The 22,817-nt window shown below is 45.5% G+C and overlaps 1 protein-coding gene across 1 annotated transcript in view; it reads right to left on the reverse strand.

The window, feature by feature from the left end:
• Positions 1–802: 802 nt before the first annotated feature.
• The window catches only part of ST8SIA1 (ST8 alpha-N-acetyl-neuraminide alpha-2,8-sialyltransferase 1), a 31,095-nt gene continuing 9,080 nt past the window's right edge, over positions 803–22,817 (reverse strand). Inside the window, exons 2-5 of the mRNA XM_078601481.1 lie at positions 19,313–19,457; positions 13,407–13,519; positions 11,533–11,625; positions 803–2,631 (exon numbers count right to left, since the gene is read on the reverse strand). Of these exons, the coding sequence (XP_078457607.1) occupies positions 2,160–2,631; positions 11,533–11,625; positions 13,407–13,519; positions 19,313–19,457 (823 nt within the window). The 3' untranslated portion in view covers positions 803–2,159. The remainder of the gene's footprint in view (positions 2,632–11,532; positions 11,626–13,406; positions 13,520–19,312; positions 19,458–22,817) is intronic.

Below are 22,817 nucleotides of genomic sequence, written 5' to 3' on the forward strand. Positions count from 1 at the left end.
GGTCTGTCGGAAATACAGCGTCTGAATGGGCACCACCACGCTTGGCAGCGTATATTTAAACTGGGTTGGAGGGGGAAGGGGCGCCTTGACAAAGGAATTTTCATTATTTCCCTTCTACGTGGCTTTACCAAAAGAACCAAGAAGATGAATCCCTGCAGTCACGAAAGCTTTAAATCGAAACACCACACCAGGTACTCATTTGAGGCTGAGTAGACCTAGATGAGGCCCAGGACTGGTTCAGATAATCGCCACTGGTGATGGCCGTGAGCGGGAATCGAACTCGGGTCACCGGGTTTGTGTAACAGCGTGCTCACCGCTACGCTACAACTCCCTAAAGACAAACATCCCCCGTATAGCCTTTGAGCAGACTATTGGGGCAAATGCCGTTAGCGAGCAGCACCTATGAAGGCCTCTCCCCACGTGGCCGTGAACACCCACACCCAATTAATATTTGTCAACACACATTCGGGTGAAAAGACAGCGCAGTTCATCTTTTGCACTTCAATCTACGTTTAGTTATTTTTAATTAGAGATGTAAAAATAAAATAGGTGACTGTGTAGCTTGGAGTTGGGGTTGTGTGGTGGAGGGGGTGGGTTCCACACGCATGTGAGAGCGATAATCCCGCAGTGCTTACATTCTTATATTCTGGGCGTCCACCCAAAGTATGAACAGGCGGTTGCTCCGTTACCAGAAACGACAAACGAGGTTATTTGAATAACTCCACTACAGTTAATATTTGCAGGGGGGCCCCTGCTCTGATAAGAGCTTATTATGCGCAAAGATTCTGAGCATTTATCTTTTTTTTTGCTTTTGAACAACTCAAAGGAACACAACCAGTGCGGACAGCAGAGTCACATGCAGCCCCCGTGGAGAAATATTCCCCAATCTATCACCTGCGGTGGTGACCTGTGTGCGGTCACCGCGGTAACTTATTAAATGTGACCAACAAAACATTTATCTTACATAACCAGGCGATTAGAGGCCTTGAAAACATATTAGCCCCTAAGCATGGCAGCCGTGGAAAAATGCGGTCGCGTAAGCAGATGTGTTTTTCTTAATTATACACTCAGCTGCAAATACTTTGAGCGTATATATTATTTGGGCAATGACGACCGCTTCACAGCGACGTGACTTTTGTGAAATATGTTGGTTTTTTATTGCTGTTGTTGTTGTACATACCCGATTTGCAGCCAACAGTTGCAAGAAGATAATTTTCCGCACAAATTACCGGGGGAAAACGCTTAAGTCGGCAGTGCACGGGCTCAGCGGCGAGCGCACACGATAGCATGCGAGGACTTTGAGTCACCCGAATGAAAATTCACTCTGTTCATGAACGCCTATGGCACTTATCAGAACCTGATTGGGTAAACACCGAGTAAATAAAAAACATCCCCAAAAACCCACACGCGACGGGGAAAGGTCCCCAATCACACACCCTGACAAGGAAAGAATTCGCAAAAAACCCATGCACCCTCGGCGAATTTTCTCAATGGTAGAGGTAACGGGAGACATTGGCACATTTTTTGCCACATTCAGGCGAAAAGGGGTGAAGACAACTGGCAGAACGTCAACCAGGCCCTCGCAATATCCCAGCAGTACGGCTGCATAGGTGATTGGCGGCTGTGCTCTTATCGCTCCAATGTTTTTTTCGGGTTGTACTCTGTGCTGTTTGGCACAGCGTCCCAACGTTTTGCACCACATGCTGGGAGCTGCTTCAGGGACGGACATCGCGGGGAATGACACGTGGTAGAGGGTTGTCACCTCTGAGGTACAAATCAAACACGGGACATATCATGGGAAGAAAAAATATCTGTCGATACTAACAAGGGGTAAAGTACTACATATATACACGTTGTGTTAATTGGTTTATTATTGTGGAACGTTTTCTATATGCATCCGAAAATATTTAGTTAACACAAAAAAAAATGGGACAGCCACCTCAATATGAGGACAACCTTGGGAAAACCAGGACAGGTGGCAATCCCGAACGAGGCGCAACCCAAAACAACTCTTTAGATCGCAGAGCTTTCAAGCACAACGGCCAAAACCTACACAGAGGCACGACTCGCCTGAACGTGGCAGAAACCTCACAACGTGGGTCCGAACAACCGTAAAAAAAACAAAAACAAAAAAAACTCGCGTGACAACAGAGCGAGGGTTACTCGGACGGCTCACATTGCTCCAGGTGCATGCGCAGGATGCCCCGTTGGTGGAGCATCCACAGCTGCTCGAACTCCTCGGGCATGGCGTGGTAGTACCAGAGAGGCGGCACGTCGTCGTAGTAGTGGTGGCTGATGGCGCGGCCGCTCAGGTCCTCGCTGAAGGGCCAGAAGCCGTAGAGGTGAACGTCCTCGCACATGCCGAGGGCGGCGCTCACCAGGAACATGCCCGTCGAGAGGCGCATCGCTCGCACGCCGTTCTCCGTCCAGAAGGTGCCCGCGCTGTGCAGGAAGCTGGGGTTGGCGAACACGGTGGTCTGGTTCTGGTGGCAGTCGTGCAGCGTGTGGTAGACCCGCAGCGACGACTCGGTGGCGGCGCGCATCGAGAAGGCCGGCATGTACACGAAGCTGTGGCCGTAGGCGCGCATGCTCTCCGAAAAGGCCCTCCTCGACCACAGCAGGTTTTGGTACCTGGAAACGATTAGGTCGGTCGTCATTGTCGTCATCATTGTCGTCATCATTGTTATCGTCGTCGTCATCGTCGCCGTCGTCGTCATCACCGTCGTCGTCGTCATCGTCATCGTCGCCATCATTGTTATCGTCGTCGTCATCGTCGCCGTCGTCATCACCGTCGTCGTCGTCATTGTCATTGTCGTCATCATCGACGCCATCATCGTCATCACCATCGTCGTCATCGTCGTCGTCATCGTCGTCATCACCGTCGTCATCATTGTCATTGTCGTCATCATCGACGCCATCATTGTCATCATCGGCGTCGTCATCATCGTCATTATCGTCGTCGTCATCATCATCATCGTCATCATCGTCACTGTCGTCATCATCCTCATCATCACCGTCGTTATCATCATCATTATTGTCGTCATCATCGTCCTTACTGTCGTCGTCAACGTCGTCATCATCATCATCACCGTCATTATCATCATCATTGTCATCATCGTCGTCATTGTCGTCGTCATCGTCGTCATCGTCATTATCACCGTCGTCGTCTTTGTCATTGTCATCATTGTAATCATGGAGGTCGCCATCATCGTCATCATCATCGTCGTCATAATTTTTTTCATTATCGTTTTCCTCATCACTTACTATTTATATACCACACTTCCCATACTATATGTCCTGCGGCGTCCTAATGCAGTGGACCACCCCGTGGCAGCTGTTGCTGTGTGGCACACAAAAAGTTACCAGACATCAGTCAAAAATAGCTTTAGAGCTTATCGGATTATTTCAGTATAAATAAATATTTGTATTCTGATTCTGAATGCAGAACAGGCCTGAGAGTGGGTCAATAATATTATTTTTTTATTTTTTTATTAACTTTAATTTCATTTTTTACCTACGTGACTTTACCGAAAAAACTAAGAGTATGAATCCTTGCACTCACGAAAGCTTCAAATCTAGAATTAGCCTGCGGGTCGTGGGAGCGAAGTCGGCATGTGGTTTTCCCCTACCACTACCCCTACCCCGACCCCTACCCCGACCCCTACCCCGACCCCTACCCCGACCCCTACCACTACCCCGACCCCTACCACTACCCCGACCCCTACCACTACCACTACCCCGACCCCTACCCCTACCACTACCCCGACCCCTACCACTACCCCGACCCCTACCCCGACCCCTACCACTACCCCTACCACTACCCTACACCGACCCCTACCCCGACCCCTACCACTACCCCGACCCCTACCACTACCACTACCCCGACCCCTACCCCTACCACTACCCCGACCCCTACCACTACCCCGACCCCTACCTGACCCCTACCACTACCCCGACCCCTACCACTACCCCTACCCCGACCCCTACCACTACCCCTACCACTACCCCTACCCCTACCCCGACCTCTACTCCTACCCCTACCCCGACCCCTACCACTACCCCGACCCCTACCCCTACCACTACCCCTACCCCTACCCCTACCCCGACCTCTACCACTACCCCTACCCCGACCCCTACCCCGACCTCTACCACTACCCCTACCCCGACCCCTACCACTACCACTACTCCGACCCCTACCACTACCCCTACCACTACCCCTACCCCTACCCCGACCTCTACCCCTACCCCTACCCCGACCCCTACCACTACCCCTACCACTACCCCTACCACTACCCCTACCCATACCCCGACCTCTACCACTACCCCTACCCCGACCCCTACCACTACCACTACCCCGACCCCTACCACTACCCCGACCCCTACCCCGACCCCTACCACTACCCCGACCCCTACCCCTACCACTACCCCTACCACTACCCCTACCCCTACCCCGACCTCTACCACTACCCCTACCCCGACCCCTACCACTACCACTACCCCGACCCCTACCACTACCCCTACCACTACCCCTACCCCTACCCCGACCTCTACCCCTACCCCTACCCCGACCCCTACCACTACCCCTACCACTACCCCTACCACTACCCCTACCCATACCCCGACCTCTACCACTACCCCTACCCCTACCACTACCACTACCCCGACCCCTACCACTACCCCGACCCCTACCCCGACCCCTACCACTACCCCGACCCCTACCACTACCCCTACCACTACCCCTACCCCTACCCCGACCTCTACCCCTACCCCGACCCCTACCACTACCCCGACCCCTACCCCTACCACTACCCCTACCACTACCCCTACCCCTACCCCGACCTCTACCACTACCCCGACCCCTACCACTACCACTACCCCGACCCCTACCCCGACCCCTACCACTACCCCGAACCCTACCACTACCCCTGCTACTCCCTGCCACCACCACCCAGCTACGATCAGGCCTACCCCAACCCCTCCACAACCACTCCTGCCTGTCCTCCTGTCCCCATAACTACACCGCCACTCTTAATGAACCCCACTTTATCTCAACCACTATCATGTTATTTACAATTGTTATAATTCCTGTAAAGCGCCTTGGAGAAAGGTGCGAAATAAATCCATGGAAGATAAGATAAACGCACGGCTGCTGCACCCCAATCATGAACCTCTGCGATAGGCGCTCAGCCTTGTCCATGCAATGGCAGGCGGGGAGAGCGAGGGGGGCGGTGATGGACTCACACGAATCTGTAATTTAATGACGTGTGTGTGTACAACCCTTTTGTCAATCCACTGCTGGATGACGAGGGCTTCCCCACACCACGTGGGATGTCAGGGAGTAGTTGGTTATATCTTCTTGGTTCTTTCGGTAAAGTCACGTAGAAGGGAAATAATAAAATAAGAAAAATAAAACAATAAAATAATTCTCACGACGTTTCGGCCACAACGCAAGCAGCTGTCCTCAGGTGAAGAACAGGTCTGTCGGAAAGACAGCGTCTGAATGAACACTGAGAGTTCTGAGTGTTCATTCAGACACTGTCTTTCCGACAGACCTGTTCTGAGTGTTTATTTCCCTTCTATGTGACTTTACCGAAAGAACCAAGAAGATGAATCCCTGCAATCACGAAAGCTTTAAATCGAAATTTAGTTGGTTATGCTTCACGTATGCTGGTGCGTGCAAGATGGTGAAAGAAAGGAGCATAAATGTCAGCAGCATAGAACATTAAACCCAAAGATTTTGCTGCACTGCGCTCTGCTGACAAACACGTTGCTGCCGCAGCCTATAACACCTGTTCTACACGTGACGATCGCCCCTCCGAGCACTATCCCGGCTCAATCTCTGGCTTAGCTTCTGAGTTCTGATTAAATCGGGCACATTCTGGGTGTAACAGTCGGAGGCAAATGTAAAGCTGGGAACGAATCTTCTTGGTTCGTTCGGTAAAGTCACGTAGAAGGGAAATAATAAAATAATAAAAATAAAACATAATAAAATATTATTCAAATAAAATAATAAAATAAAATTGTACTTTATTATGTTTTATTTTTATTATTTTATTATTTCCCTTCTACGTGACTTTACCGAAAGAACCAAGAAGATGAATCCCTGCTGCGGTCACGAAAGCTTTAAAGCTAAGAACGAATGTTCACAGAATGGAATTAATGTCTCGTGAGCGAAAGTGTCCATTTGCATAGTCAATAGTTCAATTCCCACAGCTGCCCCATGGCATTTTCTGTGGGGAAATTTCCACGGCCAGCCATCTGCTGTAAAGTGCATTCAACAAAGTAAAACCAATTGCAACATCGCTCACGAGAGAAGGCCATTGTGGTCTAATGTCACATCCCCAAAAACCCAAATTAGAAAGATTACCATCAATCCGTGCCCAAGAAAACCCCGGTTTGCCGAAGAGCTAAAATATCACAATATCCCGTTTAAAAGAGATAATCGGACGGAGAACTTCCAGTTTAAATGAAGGCCATTCATTACATATACAGACACGTGCCAACAACAACAACAGCAGCTTGATCTAAATCTACAAACATTTACAAATCCCAGTGAGATGCTTCAGTGCGAGACCATCAGAGTTATAAGGACACTGGATGATTGCTTGTGTTGCAGTCGAAACGTCGTGAGAATTGTATTGTTTTATATTTTTATTATTTTATTGTTTCCCTTCTACGTGACTTTACCGAAAGAACCAAGAATATGAATCCCTGCAGTCACGAAAGCTTTAAATCAAAAGTACACCGTTCTTCACCATTGGTACCTCATTTGCCAGTAAAAAATATGATAATTGGTTTTTTACCCTTTTATCTGGCAACAAAACTGACACCTTTTTTACGAGGAGTCATGTTTGCATAGACCACAATACCTGCAGTCATAATGCAAACAAAAAACATAACTATGATAATGTACAGTGCATACATTATCAGAGTTATGTTTTTGTTTGCATTATGACTGCAGGTATTGTGGTCTATGCAAACATGACTCTCGTAAAAAAGGGTTCAGTTTTGTTGCCAGATAAAAGGGTAAAATACATCGTTCTTGGTGCACACAACGGTGCCAACAAGGAACGACATTTTCAACGGCTAAACGCAAGTGACCTCCCACCCCTCCGCCTCCTGACGTCATCGGCAATTATTTGCCCTCGAATTCGAGAGAGGCGTTGTTCACATTTCAGCGGTAGCGTCACTCGCCGTTCGTTTTAGGTGAAGGGGTCATTGTTCAGCTTCTATCGCCGACAGCGAGGCGTAAAGTGGCGTTTGCTCACTCAACGTGGCAACGGGGGGTGGGTGGGAAGTGGGCAAGGAGATGGGGGGGGCACAAAGTCAAACGGGGCTATCAGGAGGTCTGCCTCTGAGTCGTTGTGTGTGTGAGTGTGTGCGTCCATCCATCCCCGTGTGTCTCTCTATCGCCGTGCGTCTCTCTCTTAGTGCTTCACTCCTCTCTCCTGCGTCGGTCTCTTTACATCCCCCATTGCCACTAAACCGTTGTTTTTCTCTTATCTCAAGTGTCCAATCTTTATTTTGTTCTTTCGGTTAAGTCACGTCTAAAGATAAAATAATAAATTAAATTAAATAATAGAATACGACGTTTCGATTGCAACACAAGCAATCATCATCAGGTATAATGAAATAGCGACATAAAATCTAACCAGAGAACTATAGACAGACATATTAGCAGACAGATATCACCAAAATACATAGAGAGAGCAACACAGGTAACAGAGAGAGGTGGTCGTCTCTGTGGGGTGGCCTTAAATAGACAGAGGGGGGCGGAGGCAGAGAGAGGGAGGGGGGTTAGAGAAAAACTTAGCATATCAATGAGTGGACAACAAAACGTGGTGCTGCAAGTGCGATGACACGGCAAGCAAGCCTGAAAATCAGAAGGACACACTAAAATTAAATAACCTAGTAAAATATCGAAATGTAATGTAATACAACACAGAGGGTCGGTCAACACACAATTAACGCATAGCCTGGTTGATTACGTATTTCAAAGATTGCTAAGTTAGAATTTAAGTGTGAACATTCCAAAGAGAGGACACAGGCAGAGAGAACAAGTAGTCAGAGAGAAAAAAAAAGAAGATAAGTTTAAAACTTCCCCGTAGAAGTGGTTCAATCTTAATTTTTAGAACTTTCGTGACTGCAGGAATTATTATTTGGTTCTTTCGGTTAAGTCACGTCTAAAGATAAAATAATAAATTAAATTAAATAATAGATTACGACGTTTCGATTGCAACACAAGCAATCATCATCAGGTATAATGAAATAGCGACATAAAATCTAACCAGAGAACTATGTCTGTCTATAGTTCTCTGGTTAGATTTTATGTCGCTATTTCATTATACCTGATGATGATTGCTTGTGTTGCAATCGAAACGTCGTATTCTATTATTTAATTTAATTTATTATTTTATCTTTAGACGTGACTTAACCGAAAGAACCAAATAATAATTCCTGCAGTCACGAAAGTTCTAAAAATTAAGATAGTGTCCAATCTTATCTCAAATGTCTAATCTTATCTCACGCCTCTCATCTTATCTCAAGCTTCTCGTCTTATCGCAAGTCTTTCATCTTATCTCAAGTCTCCCTCTTTACCCATGGCTCTCTCCCCAATGTGTGCGAGTCCTCTCCCAGCGTTTCTCTCTCCCCGTGTATTCTCTCTCCGTGCCTCTTTCTCCCCACGTCTCTCCTTGCGTCGAGGTCAGGGGGTCGGCAGCCTGCCGCGTGCGGTGGCTCTTTAAGGACTTGCTTCGTGGCAGTTATTTATTAAGGACCCCACCGTCTCGCATTCACACGCATTGAGGCTCTTAAAATATTAAGGGCTTTTTTTTTACCGAATTCGAAAAATATGGCTCTTCTTGTTATTTTAGTTCCCGAGCCCTGGTCTAGACTCCCATTTCTCGATTTGGTCGTGTCAACGGTCTTGTTTCTGTCGCTCCTCATGTCTCTCTCTCTGTGCCTCTCTAATTCCTATGTATTTGTGTGTGTCAGAGAGTCTGTGTGTTCGTGTGTGCAGCCAAGTTATTCACGTGCAAATGTGCACGTGCTCACGTGTGCCTGTCGATGCACATGTGTGCGTATCCCTACCGGATGCATTTGCATATGCGAGTGTACGTGGAAAATATCTGAGCCTCACTTAGGTCGACTCAGCCATAAATGAGTATGGTGTGTAAACATCAGCATTGGGGAGACAAAGGACGTGGTACTGGCCAAACGCCCCCTTCTTGTGCCGTGTCGGCCGCCATATTTGCTCGCGAACAGCACTTGCCCCAAAAGTCTGTTTAAAAGGCGACATGGGGAGACCTCCCTCCTGTAGTCGCTAGCATCGCGCTACTAAATTGCATCGATGATATGGGTGTTTACACCACGACAGATCAATGGCGTGGCCTTCCTGGGCTATTGAACAAGCTAAACCGGCTCAGATGGAGGGGGCTAATACACGCGAAACCCAAGCGGCTGCACCCCTCTTTCAACACAATTATGATCCATACAGATTGCATTGCCAAACTGGAGCCGTCTCCAGAAACAATGAGAATACCTAAGAGGCCTAGCTCCTCTGTATTCCCCTATATGGGGAAACCTATCTCTTCAAAATAAATAAGAAAGCCCGTAATATGGCAGGAATGGCCAAATAAAAACACAAGGCTAATTCGAGACATAGTAGACTCACAAGGAAACATTACTCATGGACAGAACACCACTTACTCGCTTCCCAATTTAATAGGTATACCCAACTCATAGCGGCCTTGCGGGATAAGGAACTACCCAGAAACCTTACTGCCCCCCGAACAACGGAGTGGCTCATGGACTCTGCTACCAAAACAAGCCTCCGTAGCATGACCGAAAACCGACAACAACCTGGTCTTCCCTTAACGGTGCCCCAGTAGCAAGTGCCGAAAGAAACAACACCTGGGCTAGTATGCAACAACATCTTCACTCGACCCGTCTCAGAGAAACACAATTTACATCTCTCCATGGCTATTACTTAACTAACTAAAGAGGCAAATTCGACAAAACATTCTAGATTTGAAGTTTCCGTGACTGTAAGGATCCATATTATTTGGTTATTTCGTTAAAGTTATTGCTATAACGCTATGGGCTCTCATGATATTGTTTTCTCCGAGACCAAGGTGCTCTGCAAGCCGTCTGGCTACCATCAAAGATTTGTTCATGAAGGCATCCAGATATATAAACATAGACATAACTTCAACCGAGATGATGGATACAAATTGAGCAATCATTGGAAAGATGTTATTAACCAAGTAAAAGTTTACTGTTCATAGTTGTTCCATCTTATTTACCGGGTACTAGTCTATTTTACCGAGTTAATTGCATCCTCAGCGTTTAGCAGTACGGCTATTTTGCTTTGTGCGCCATCATCTATCTTGGCAGCGATCATGTTGCTTCTTTGCTCTCAGCGTCCCTGCAGCGCTCGCCCTCCTCTCCCCATCTGCCCCCTCCCTTCCCCCCACCCTCCCCCCTCTCTGACTTATTTAACTGACCTTACCTTGGCATCTCTCCCACTTCAGTAAAAATGTTCTTGCTGTGGTTGTCACACCTGATGATAATTGCTTGTGTTGCAAACGAAACGCCGTGATTTATATTTATTTATTTATTTTTCGCCAAAACCTACCCCAACTGGCCACGATGCCCCCCGGCACCCCTCCAACATACAGGCATTGCCTTTTGAAAATGTCCACACATTGACGAGTTCAAATGATCACTTTGCTACTTTAACCACATTCACAAAAAAAGCATCTCACCCTCACCAGAAACGTCGCTGTTGGGGTTGAAACCTCAAGGCCTTTCCAGGGAGGCAAATACATTATTCCAAATGTGAAATGTTACGGCAAAACTCACCATTATAGCCAACTTAGGAAGAGCATGCTCCCCCCAACACTGCAGGAATGGTCCAATACATTGTCAATAAAATGGCCGCTCTAGAGCGTCTAAGTGCAAAACTAAGGGGCAGGGAGGAAGCTTACCACCAAACATGGAACCCCTTCACGACCTCACCTGCAGTGTGCATTGATTCTTAAGAGCATTCATTGGGGCATTTAGCCCCCCCCCTTTCCCTCCCTCCTCCCCTGTTTCCCTTCTCCTACAGCGGTATCAGAGCTTATGAAGACGCCAGAGGTTCGTAGAGTTTATTGAAGCAGTGTATTGATACGTGCGGTTCATACAGGCGTCCATTGCACTGCAATCCGTAATGTGTTGTTCGTGCTGGTGTCAACCCACTTTCATATCTTCTTGTGTTGTGTACCTGAAATCGTTTTGTTAATAAAAAATACTTTTCGAGGAGGAAAAAAAAGGCTACATGGGGGGGGGGGGGGAGACCTTTGTTTTTCTGTTTTGTAAGTGCTCATATGTAACTTTGGACGTTTGCAAGTGTATATGTACAATCGTGTATATATGCGTGTTTGAGTTCATGCATTCACTTAAAATGCGGTTTTGAAACCAGGAGGTTTGAGAATGATTGGCCCAAAGGGCAAGTGTGCAAGTGATAAGAAGGGGAGATATACAACTCACCTTATTTGAATGATGCTGGGGTTGGCTGTAACTAGGTGTGTCTTTGTGCCAATGTCTGGCTCATACTGCTTTGTAATTGGGGGCAGGTTGCACCTTAAAGGACAAAAACAAATGACACACGGAAATTAATATCAGGCAACGTTCAAACTCAATGATGTATATCTGTACACCCGACATACATGAAGTATTTACAAATTTCGCATGCACGTTCATTGCCCGAGTGTATATAGCAGCGTTCAAAGAATGTTTGCATTTTTTACGAACGTTGCTTCATGAATGGTTCATGAGAAGCCCAAGTTCAATGTTTCAGAAAATCTGTGGTGACGTTCGGTAAAGGCGTAGCGTCAATTATGGTTTCAAATACAATCAAGCAATTCCTCGTTTGGCGCTGTAGGTGCGCTCCTAAAAGGTGCCTCGTTTCGCGGAAACAAAAATTCCCCATCAGAAATGCCGTAAAAGGTGGCGGGGGGGGTCTGCAAGATGCCACTCAGGCCGCGCAGCTCAAGGAGGTAAGAATATTGTAAGTTCATCGCCGACCGCTTTAGAAACCGCGTCGTAACGGTGCACGTGTTCCCGACGAGTTAAGAACCGTGTCGAAGCGTGGACACGCATCGCAGTGTGCACGCGCGTTAAAAACGAGGACTTACCGTGCCGTAAAAAAATTAAAGGGAATTTTTTTTTTGTTAGAGCATATCAAATACACAGAGCATGAAGCCTGGTGCAGTGGTTGTCAGACTGGAATTGAAGTCTCAAGGTCGCCGGTTCGGTCTCCGGGCGCGGCAGTCGAAACAATCCGCGCATCGTGTAAACTTCCCTCACCTCCGTTCACCCCACAGCATTAGAAACAGCCGCAGGTTACGTACGGTGGGGTAAAGTGTGGGTACCTCATCCGACACGTCTGGCCAGTGTGGATAAGTCGGTCAAAAAACCCTTCTGGAGAGGGCCTTCCAGAACTAACTCTTGTGGAGGCCCTTCTGCCAGCAGTGGCGTGAGCAGGTCATTTGCAGGGTCTGCACCTTTATCTTTACTTTACAAACACACATGTGAAGCAATGATCAAATAAGCATACTCTCCATGTTGACTTGTACTAAAGTGTATACGTGAGCTGAATCTTAAATTGCCGCAACTTAATTAAATGCGTGAAGAGATGGAAGGGGAGTGTTGTCGACTGTACCGACCGCAGCCTGAATATATTTGATAAAATTCCGTTAGTGTTGCAGAATTAAATCCAGGCCGTGTAAGCACACCTAAATACACGAAAACAGCGCAGAGTACTTAACGAGCTGCTTAGAGTGCAGTCAAAACAATACAATTTTATTATTGCCAAATAAGTCACTCAGTGTCAAACTGTGCTACTCTTCCATATCCAACTATTTCATTTATATGGTGAACGAAGGTCCGTGTGTTTCATTGCTCACAACGCTCCACACAACGCATCACGAACCCTATAATTTCCCAAATCGCAAAGAATGAGACAGAGCAACTACATTGAACTGGTTAAAAAAATAAATGTTGTGCACAGCCCTTGATTAATGCACTGCTGGATGAAGGCCTCCACACACCTCTCAGTCATGGAGGTGGTTTGACCAAACTTCACCACGCTGGTCGATGCAGGTTGGTGCAGGAGGGGCCTTGGAAAAGTTCAGAAACACCACTGATCCTACCCATGGCTGGGAATCAAACTCGGGTTCCCAGATTTGGCGCCAGCACTCCACCGGGCTTTTATCTGGGTTAACGATCGTCCTTTCGCAGCAATAAATGAATGACAAAGTGACAATGAGCAACCGAACCGTGAACAAGTATCCCATAATCATTCACGGCTTATCCACTGGGCCTCATAGGAAAATTGCTTTTCTGGGAACGTTGGATCTTACCGGAATATGACGTCAGCCTTGTCGATGTCTTTTCCACAGCCATGGTCCAACATGATGGCACTGTTCCCGACGATGGCGCATCTCTTCAGAAGCTTCTGACCCAGCGGCTGGTGCTGCAAATACAACAAACAAATAAAGACAAAGATCCTCCGTGTAGCATTAATAGACTGTTGGGGCAAGTGCTGTTAGCGAGCACCTATCAAGGCCGGCACGGCACACGAGGAGGTGGGTGGCCAGCATCCACACCCGGCCGCCTTTGTCTCCCTGGTGGCAATATTTGCATATTTCACGAGATACTCATTTGAAGCTGAGTCGACCTAGGGGAGGCCCAGGACCGGTTCAGATAATCGTCACTGGTGTTGGCTGTGAGCGGGAATCGAACTCGGGTCACAGGGTCCATAGCGCAGCGCAATAACCGCTACATTGAAAATGCACACACACACACACACGTGGGCATTATCAACAGGTTATACAACTTAAGGAATGCTACCACAGGGGTGTGACGGTCATCACACTGGACTTGCAAATACCAGAGGTCATCGGTTCGATTCGATCTCCTGCAGCAACGATTGACACAATGGTTCAATTTCGATTTAAAGCTTTCGTGACTGCAGGGATTCATCTTCTTGGTTCTTTCGGTAAAGTCACGTAGAATGGAATAAATAAAATAAGTTCAAGTTTCTTAAACTCCCCCCCCCACCCCCCTCTATCCCACCAAGCAGTATCAATGGTCAGAATCAGAATCTGTATTTGTCCTGGAGAAATCCGATAAGCTATGAAGCTCTTTTTCACAGACATCCAATGGTCACACTCTAGTCAGTCGATCGGCAGGTCACGTTCGGTAGGGCACTCCCACCTCTTCCAATATGTGTGGAAGAGCCACATACATGAACAGAGGGGATCGATAGAGCTCCCTCTTGTGAACGGCACACATTTACTGCTTGAGAGAGCACACGTACATGTGCAGCCCTTATATCGATCCACTGCTGGATGAGTGCCTCCCTACACCGTGCGGGTGTTTTGTGATCATACTTTGCCATGCTGGTCAGCAGTGGCATCTGAAATTCGCACGGTTGGCTACGTACGGCGCAAAACAAGTTCAACGTACAGGGACTCTAAATTTCGATTTAAAGCTTTCGTGACTGCAGGGATTCATCTTCTTGGTTCTTTCGGTAAAGTCACGTAGAAGGGAAGTAATAAAATAATACAAATAAAACATAATAAAATAATTCTCCATTTAAAGCTTTCGTGACTGCAGGGATTCATCTTCTTGGTTCTTTCGGTAAAGTCACGTAGAAGGGAAGTAATAAAATAATACAAATAAAACATAATAAAATAATTCTCCATTTAAAGCTTTCGTGACTGCAGGGATTCATCTTCTTGGTTCTTTCGGTAAAGTCACGTAGAAGGGAAATAATAAAATAATAAAAATAAAACGTAATAAAATAATTATATTTAAAGCTTTCGTGACTGCAGGGATTCATCTTCTTGGTTCTTTCGGTAAAGTCACGTAGAAGGGAGATAATAAAATAATAGGGACTCCTCTACTTACAAACTTTCAGCGATACGAACAAACCTGTCCGAATGTCCAGTTGCCCTGTTCGGATCGAGAGTCATGAGTTCAACCGCCGCGCAATAGATGGCGATGGTCGTTCAGTGTCATTACCCAGCATTCCCGGCATTTCGTGTCTGGGCCGCCGCCAATGTCTGTCGCTGTGCGGTTCACTACGACGCTCTCTTTGTGCTTTTCATGAACATAATCCTGTTGCATGTTACAAGTTGATTTATGAACAGAAGAAGACAGCAACTGTGCAGACATCTCTTGGACCGTTTTTTTTACATCGGCATGACCTTAAAAACCAGTGGCATCTACATCTGCAGAACATGAAGAACCAGTGGCATCTACAACTGCAGAACATGAAGAACCAGTGGCATCTACATCTGCAGAACGTGAAGAACCAGTGGCATCTACATCTGCAGAACGTGAAGAACCAGTGGCATCTACATCTGCAGAACATGAAGAACCAGTGGCATCTACATCTACAGAACGTGAAGAACCAGTGGCATCTACATCTGCAGAACGTGAAGAACCAGTGGCATCTACATCTGCAGAACATGAAGAACCAGTGGCATCTACATCTGCAGAACGTGAAGAACCAGTGGCATCTACATCTGCAGAACGTGATGAACCAGTGGCATCTACATCTGTAGAACGTGAAGGACCAATTGCATCGACAGGAAATTATACACATTTTAAAGCCATTCCCGGTGTTTGGTGTACATGCCGCATACCATGTTTGGAATCGACAGGAGTAAATTCTAGATTTGAAGCTTTCGTGACTGCAAGGATTCATACTCTTAGTTTTTTTCGGTAAAGTCACGTAGGTAAAAAATGAAATTAAAATTAAGTCACAGCCAGATTTTCTGTATCATGTGAGGCCTCACATGATACAGCAAATCTGGCTGTGACTTAATTGGTCCCACCTGATGACGGAGACTTGTGTTGCCTCCGAAACGTCGTGATTTATTATTATTTTATTTTTATTAATTTTAATTTCAGACAGGAGTAAAGTTGGACGAATAAATCGACTTATGACCTCTAGAACCTAACTCGTTCGTAAGTAGAGGAGTCCCCGTAAATACATCGGGGGTAGACCTCCACCTACTTTTTTTGTATAAAAATACATTTAAAATATATGGATTATTATGCACTGCCCTAAGAATGCCCCTTCCCTTATAATGTGAAATGAGCAAAACTGTTTGCGATGAGAAGCTTTACGCAGTGAGCAATGAGATCATTAAATAATGCTTCATTATCATCATCGTCGTCGTCATCAGAAACGCGTAGGCGACGAAGGCCCCGTGGCTCCAACCAATGTCCCCATTCCAAGGACATTGTAGAAGGAGGCCTCCTGTCAGGCAAGGCCAACGTCACAACAGATTGGACGCGCGACCGGTACGGTGCCGCGATGGAAACGTCTCAAGATCCACTCTTTGCCTGGATGGAATTATTGGGGCACGGTGTACAGTATCCGTGTGTTTTGGCAACACGGTCAAACGGATGTATATGTCTACACTGGGATTGTATTACACCGATTGTTAACGTCTTTTTTCTACGATTCTTTGTTTATAGTTTTAGTCCTGTCCCAATATATTCTCAACATTGTCCTAAAACATGGCACATGAAACGCTTCCGTCCGTCGAGTTCTTTTCAAATGCTCAGGGCGTTTATAAAATATCAGTCGGGGTACATTCACCACTTTGTAATCATTATAAATGTTGGAAATCCAAAAAACCTAAATGGAAATACGGTTGGGGGGACGGGAGAGTCATTGCTCAACAAACTTTAAAGATGTTTAACGGTAAATTGAATGAGTCACGATGCAATCTGCTTGTGTTGAGTCGTGAATTTTGCTCCGGTTCTCACCCTGTGTACATGACGAAAAATCATGATGCCCGTCGATTAATTGCCACCCGTGTTAAAATATTGTACCAACATTCCTGTCACTTGACTGCAAGAATCTTTAAAATGGGGACTCATATATGTGCTATAAAGGAGGGCCATTGCCCCGAAACTTCGCCTATTCATATATATATTTCCTTTTGAAGGCATCGTGTTCAGTTTTTGTTGTTATTTGTGCTTGTGCACCACTGTCAACGCACCAGGATCTCCAAAAAATGTGTACAACAGGGAATGAGCATTTAATTTGCTCCATTAAGTTCGGAGGGCTTTACGTGTGATTTGCTACCCACTGGTTTGTTTATTTTCTCCATCAGTCTGCTTTTTATCAGTGTTAACAAACAAAAAAACACATCAGCCATGAGAAAATGCAAAGGCTTAGTGTTGTTTAAGTGGTAGACTTTTTTCAATCAATACAAATATTACTTTGACAAAAGTCCACCATGTCATCCAAATTGTGCCCATGCTTTTCCTCGTGCTTGCTGTGTTGTGTTTTAAAATACGATCGGCTACGCAAAGGCATTTCTGCTGCGTGCTCTCCCACCAGCATTATCAAGAGGGTCAGTGGAGCTTATTTCGATGGCCTGAGTAAATATAAGTATCCCTGAGCTGCAAGACTCAATGGCTACTTTGCATGTGAAATGGCGTGCAGACTGAGCGCCATGGAGACCGCTGCATTATTTATACTTTCTCACATAAACACTGTGGCGTGATTGATCTGCATTTTAATGCGTCTACGCCGAAAACAGTTTGGCTGTTTGCCGCATAACAACTACATGGTAATTGGTGGGGGGGTTTTTCTCTCAAAGTTATGAGCAATGCCTATCCAAAATAATAATGAGAGACCAACTATGCAGATTCGTTGATACAAGAACTGTTCTCTTTGGTTTTTTCGGTAAAGTCACGTAGGTAAAAAAATATACAGCCTAGATGGACAATGGGTTATTTATTTGTTTTCATTTTAAATGTATTTTTTATTTTTTACCTACGTGACTTTACCGAGAAAACCAAAGAGTATGGATCCTTGCAGTCACGAAAACTTCAAATTTAGAAACAAAAACTGTTATTTGCGTGCAGAAATCAGGCGCGTCGAATTGCGTGTGCGTGATCGTTACGTCAAATATGCAACGATTGAAGATTTTAAACTTTGCAAATGAAGGTCACAAAATGTCTTATCATGTCCAAGTATCATTTCATAACAAATAAAATGTAATGAAGCAGGTGTTGCTTTCAAATGAGATAATTGGCAGCGCAAAATTTAATACGTATTTAAAGTTGAACGTATCATACACACATATATGGTGGCCCAAAATGCCATTCATTCACCATTGAGATGTATAATGGCACGGGGTGACCAATAAGGTCTGAATTTGTCTGTAATAAGTTAGAGCACTGACGTAATCCGTGTGTTCCTCAATTCCAAGCGTACATCACTCCACGCTTCCTTGCAAACTTTTGAGTTTTTTTGCAGTAGTTTTTGTTAATGACCTCGTTTCTGAATCATTTGAAGCATATAGGTAAAAGTGCAGCCCTGCAATTTCAAGCCAACACGACTGCTGGTGGAAGGGCTCCCTCTAGACGGCGCTCTAGAAAGCCCCTCTGGCAGGTATTTGGCCTACTCTTCCACACTGGAAAGGCGTCTTGGAAAAGGTACCCATTCATACGGCTGGATGGACGAAAGCCGGGGTGGGTTTAAGAAACTTGCAACCATTGTTTCAACTACCGCACCAAGAGATAAAGTCAAACCAGCCACCTTTGGTTTCCAAGTGAAGTGTGCTCACCGTTACGAAGCAGCAGCATCCCTATGCAGCATACACACAAGACTAAAATCCAGGAAAGGTGTCTATGCGCCGCTTCTCGGTGGCAGCCCCAACAGTCTGGAACGCTATCCCTCTGCACATTCGCAGCATCACCTCAATCGCCTCCTTCAAGAGAAACTTAAAAACTCACCTCTACAGCCACGTGCTTTCGAGCGACTCTGAGCTTGGCTCCGCGCCTCTGAGTTGCGGCCACTACGTCTGCAAATTTGCGCGCGTTATAAATTGAACTATTATTATTATAAGAGGTAACAAGTGACAAAAGGTCTTGGAGGTGGAAGCATTTACACTTTACCCCACTGCACGTGACATACTAATTGACTAACTGTGCTATACTCACTGATACGGCTGGAAGGACAAAGGCAGGGTGGATTCAATAAACTTGCAACCATTGTTTCAACTGCCACGCCGGGAGATCGAATCAAACCTGGGGCCTCTGGATTGCGAGTCCAGTGTGCTCAGGGTTTACACCGCAGCAGCCAACCATGCAAACCTCCGATGAGCACGGTTGGTTACAGTAACGGTGCGAAAGATGTTCAACTTCCATACAGCGGAATCCCCCATGAAGCACACACACACACACGAGACTACAATCCGTGAACGGTTTATCGTCGATAAGGGGTCCTCACAGGTGGGAATAGACCAAAGGTGTCGTTGTCCACAGTGATCCAATGGAACAGCTCTCCGTCAAACCAGATCTTCTTTCCCACCGGAGAATTCTTCTGCGTGAGAGCGAAGCTTTTCAGCGGGTCACAGCACTTTTCAATCTTTTGCCTGCGAGAGAACACAAGCGAGAATGACATCACCACCAGCGCATTGGCAAAACGCAATTTTTTTTTCTGTTTATATCCTCACCGTGGCGTCAAGCCGCCGCTGACGCCAAGAGATAAGGGATCCCCCCCAAAAGCGGGGGTCATTAGATTCGTGAGAAAATAAGGGTGTATTGAATATCAGTTCAAATTTAAATCCATGACAAGGTAATACACACAATTGCCAATGAACCTCTCTTATCTCTATCTTGTCTGCACATCGATCTTGTCACCTCACTTCATCTTCGCTATTTCACAGAGGTGTGGACTCGAGTCATGTGACTTGGACTCGAGTCAGACTCGAGTCATGAATTTGATGACTTGCGACTCGACTTGGACTTGCATAACAATGACTTTGTCCCACCTCTGCTATTTCATCATGGGACCTTTCTTCAAAAGGTTTCTGTTTGGTGTTTTAACATCTTAACACCTGTTTTATTGCCAGAAAGGGTATTTTTTTATATTTTGATACCGGCAAGAAAGGTCCCATGATGTAGCTGCTCACCATGAGCGATAAATGCCCTGATAGTACTTTGCCTTTGTGCTGTTCTCCTTTTGGCGTTCTATGGTCTAACACTATTTGAGACTAGGCTCTAAAGAAAGCTGTCTCTGGTGTGGGCCATTCAGTTTAAAAAACAATGCGTATATTAGATCTTGACTTAAAGCTTTCGTGACTGCAGGAATTCATATTCGTTGGGTCTTTCGGTAAAGTCACGTACATAGGTTAACAGAAAATAACAAAAAACCACGACGTTTCGATCGCAACACAAGCGGTCGTCATCAGGAAAAGGGGGTTAGCTTCTAAAGGCAAACTGTTTCTAAAGGTTTGAAATGGGCGTAGCCCAAATGTCAGCAGCATGGGCAGGGCAATGCACACTGCAGTGGTTAATGAGCCAGACTGACTGGCTTTCTACGCAGTGCCTTGTTGTACACACACATCCAACAGTTTATACACAGCTTATGATGTATACATATAGTATGTTTACATATACTTGAAATATCATATAGTAAGAGTCATTGTCCATCCAACTGCTAGATCAAGGCCTCCCCCCCCCCCGCCATGCTATCGTCATCTCTCACGGCCCAGTGCTGATACCATCCATCTCACTCCTGCACACTGATCTCCTCGCTCCATCTCTGCGGTTTTCGTCCTCTCTGATGCGTTCCCTCCTTTGGCTGCCATTCAGCACTCGGCCATCGGCCATCATCTTTCTAGAGGTGAACATCTAAAGCCCACTTTTCTTAATTGTCCAACAGATGCGTCTCTGATGAGTTTTTTTTTTGTCAGTGCCAATGTTTTCTGGTCCCATGTCATAGCTGGAAGAAGATTAATATTATTCAATGGTACAGTCTATAACTTATTATGGATAATCATGATTTTTAGAAAGTCACTGGAGCTATGCACGTTTAAATCTAGATTGAAAACTCATTTATTTAGAACAGCTTTTTGTGTTTAGTTTGTTGTCCTTCCCCCGCACCTCCAAGTAGCACGGTTGGCTACGTACGGTGCGAAAGAAGTTCATACATACAAAAAATTGCTCAGTTGGAACGTAAGTAGCAATCATTGCCAACGACAGGGAAATTTGCAGGACCCTCCTGCCAGTCATGATATTCAGTCAGGCTTTCCTGGGTAAACAAGCATATTAAGCAATCATAAATTACACTTTACATAATGACTAGTACAACATGCACCATATTACATTGACGTTGTTATATAAGGTACATAAAGTACAGCAGAATCACTACGTTGGTGACCCGAGTTCGATTCCCGACTTCGGTCAATATCAGTGGGTGACTTCACCTTCACCAATACGCAATAACCAGAGCAGTGAAGTACAGTCAAATACAGTCACATAATCCCCATGACCGACACAAGGTGGAAACATTAATCTTGCAATGAATTGATGAAGGTCACGACATTTATGTTAATGGAAATAATTAAACAAGTAAAGGAGTTCCTTGGAGGCATCCATTTTAACAAGGTGAGTGTTCTTCTTGGTTCTTTCGGTAAAGTCACGTAGAATGGAAAATAATAAAATAATAAAAATAAAACATTATTATGTTTCATTTTTATTATTTTTATCGCTTTATTATTTCCATTCTACGTGACTTTACCGAAAGAACCAAGAATATGAATCCCTGCAGTCACGAAAGCTTTAAATCGAAATTTAAGGTGAGTGTTTATTTACAAATGGGAAAGTCGGTGCAGCTCTGCTCTGTTGAATCCAGCCTAGCAGCACCCCACTTGGATGTCCTTCTGCAGTCTCGTCCCAGCCTTGCGCCCCGAACTGCGTTCGGGCTCCCTCTTATATACCCTCTTTTGTGCCCGTCCTCAATCAGCCGGTGTCCCCATGTGGACGGGCTACCTTTTCTTAATTGACTCAACGTGTGACTTCCCGAATATTCCTTCGTACATTTCCCACACCCACGCGTCCACTGTACCACAACGTGTACCCCAACCATAACTCAAACATAGTCCCCTACATCACCCCCCCCCCCCACGACGAAAAAACATAGCCATCTAACCTATACAATTACACTAGTCTACAGCTAAAATGCTTCCGAAATAAATGTAGTCCAACTTTACTAATTCTGGGTCACTGAGAATGAAAATGAAGCTTAAAATTGATTGGCTCTAGTTTCAAGCGATGCTACTGGGTCAGTATATACCAGAGGTGGGACAAAGTCATTGTTATGCAAATCCAAGTCGAGTCGCAAGTCATCAAATTCATGACTCGAGTCTGACTCGAGTCCAAGTCACATGACTCGAGTCCACATCTCATAGGTGGGACAAAGTCATTGTTATGCAAGTCCAAGTCGAGTCGCAAGTCATCAAATTCATGACTCGAGTCTGACTCGAGTCCAAGTCACATGACTCGAGTCCACACCTCTGGTATATACAACCCTCGACTTGATGTAGGCGGAGGATAAGTGAGTTATAAAGGGAAGGGATCTACATTTAAACCAGAAATTACTAAAATACATCTTTGACTGGATCTATGAATAAATCTATGACTGGGTTTGGGCAGTACTTGCTTTTTGAGCAAAACAATGATTAATGCAATCTGAACCTGGTACTGCGCCATACGTGATATAAATTCCAGCATGTTATTCCGAGAAGTCATGGATGATGCAATCATAACTAGGCTTACATCCCTCTGCTGAACAAATTGCCCTATATCAGCTCTAGAAATCATACAGTGTCATGCTCTCTTATTTTGTCAGTATTTGATTTTGCAAAGGGACACATTTCGGTTTAGCTAAAGTGAGCAGAGATTCCTCATACGTGTGTGAACAAAGCAGATAACTTCTGCTATGTTTGTAG

This window comes from Lampetra planeri, chromosome 16, assembly GCF_965212315.1.
Source record: "Lampetra planeri chromosome 16, kcLamPlan1.2.h2, whole genome shotgun sequence".
Lineage (NCBI taxonomy): Eukaryota > Metazoa > Chordata > Hyperoartia > Petromyzontiformes > Petromyzontidae > Lampetra > Lampetra planeri.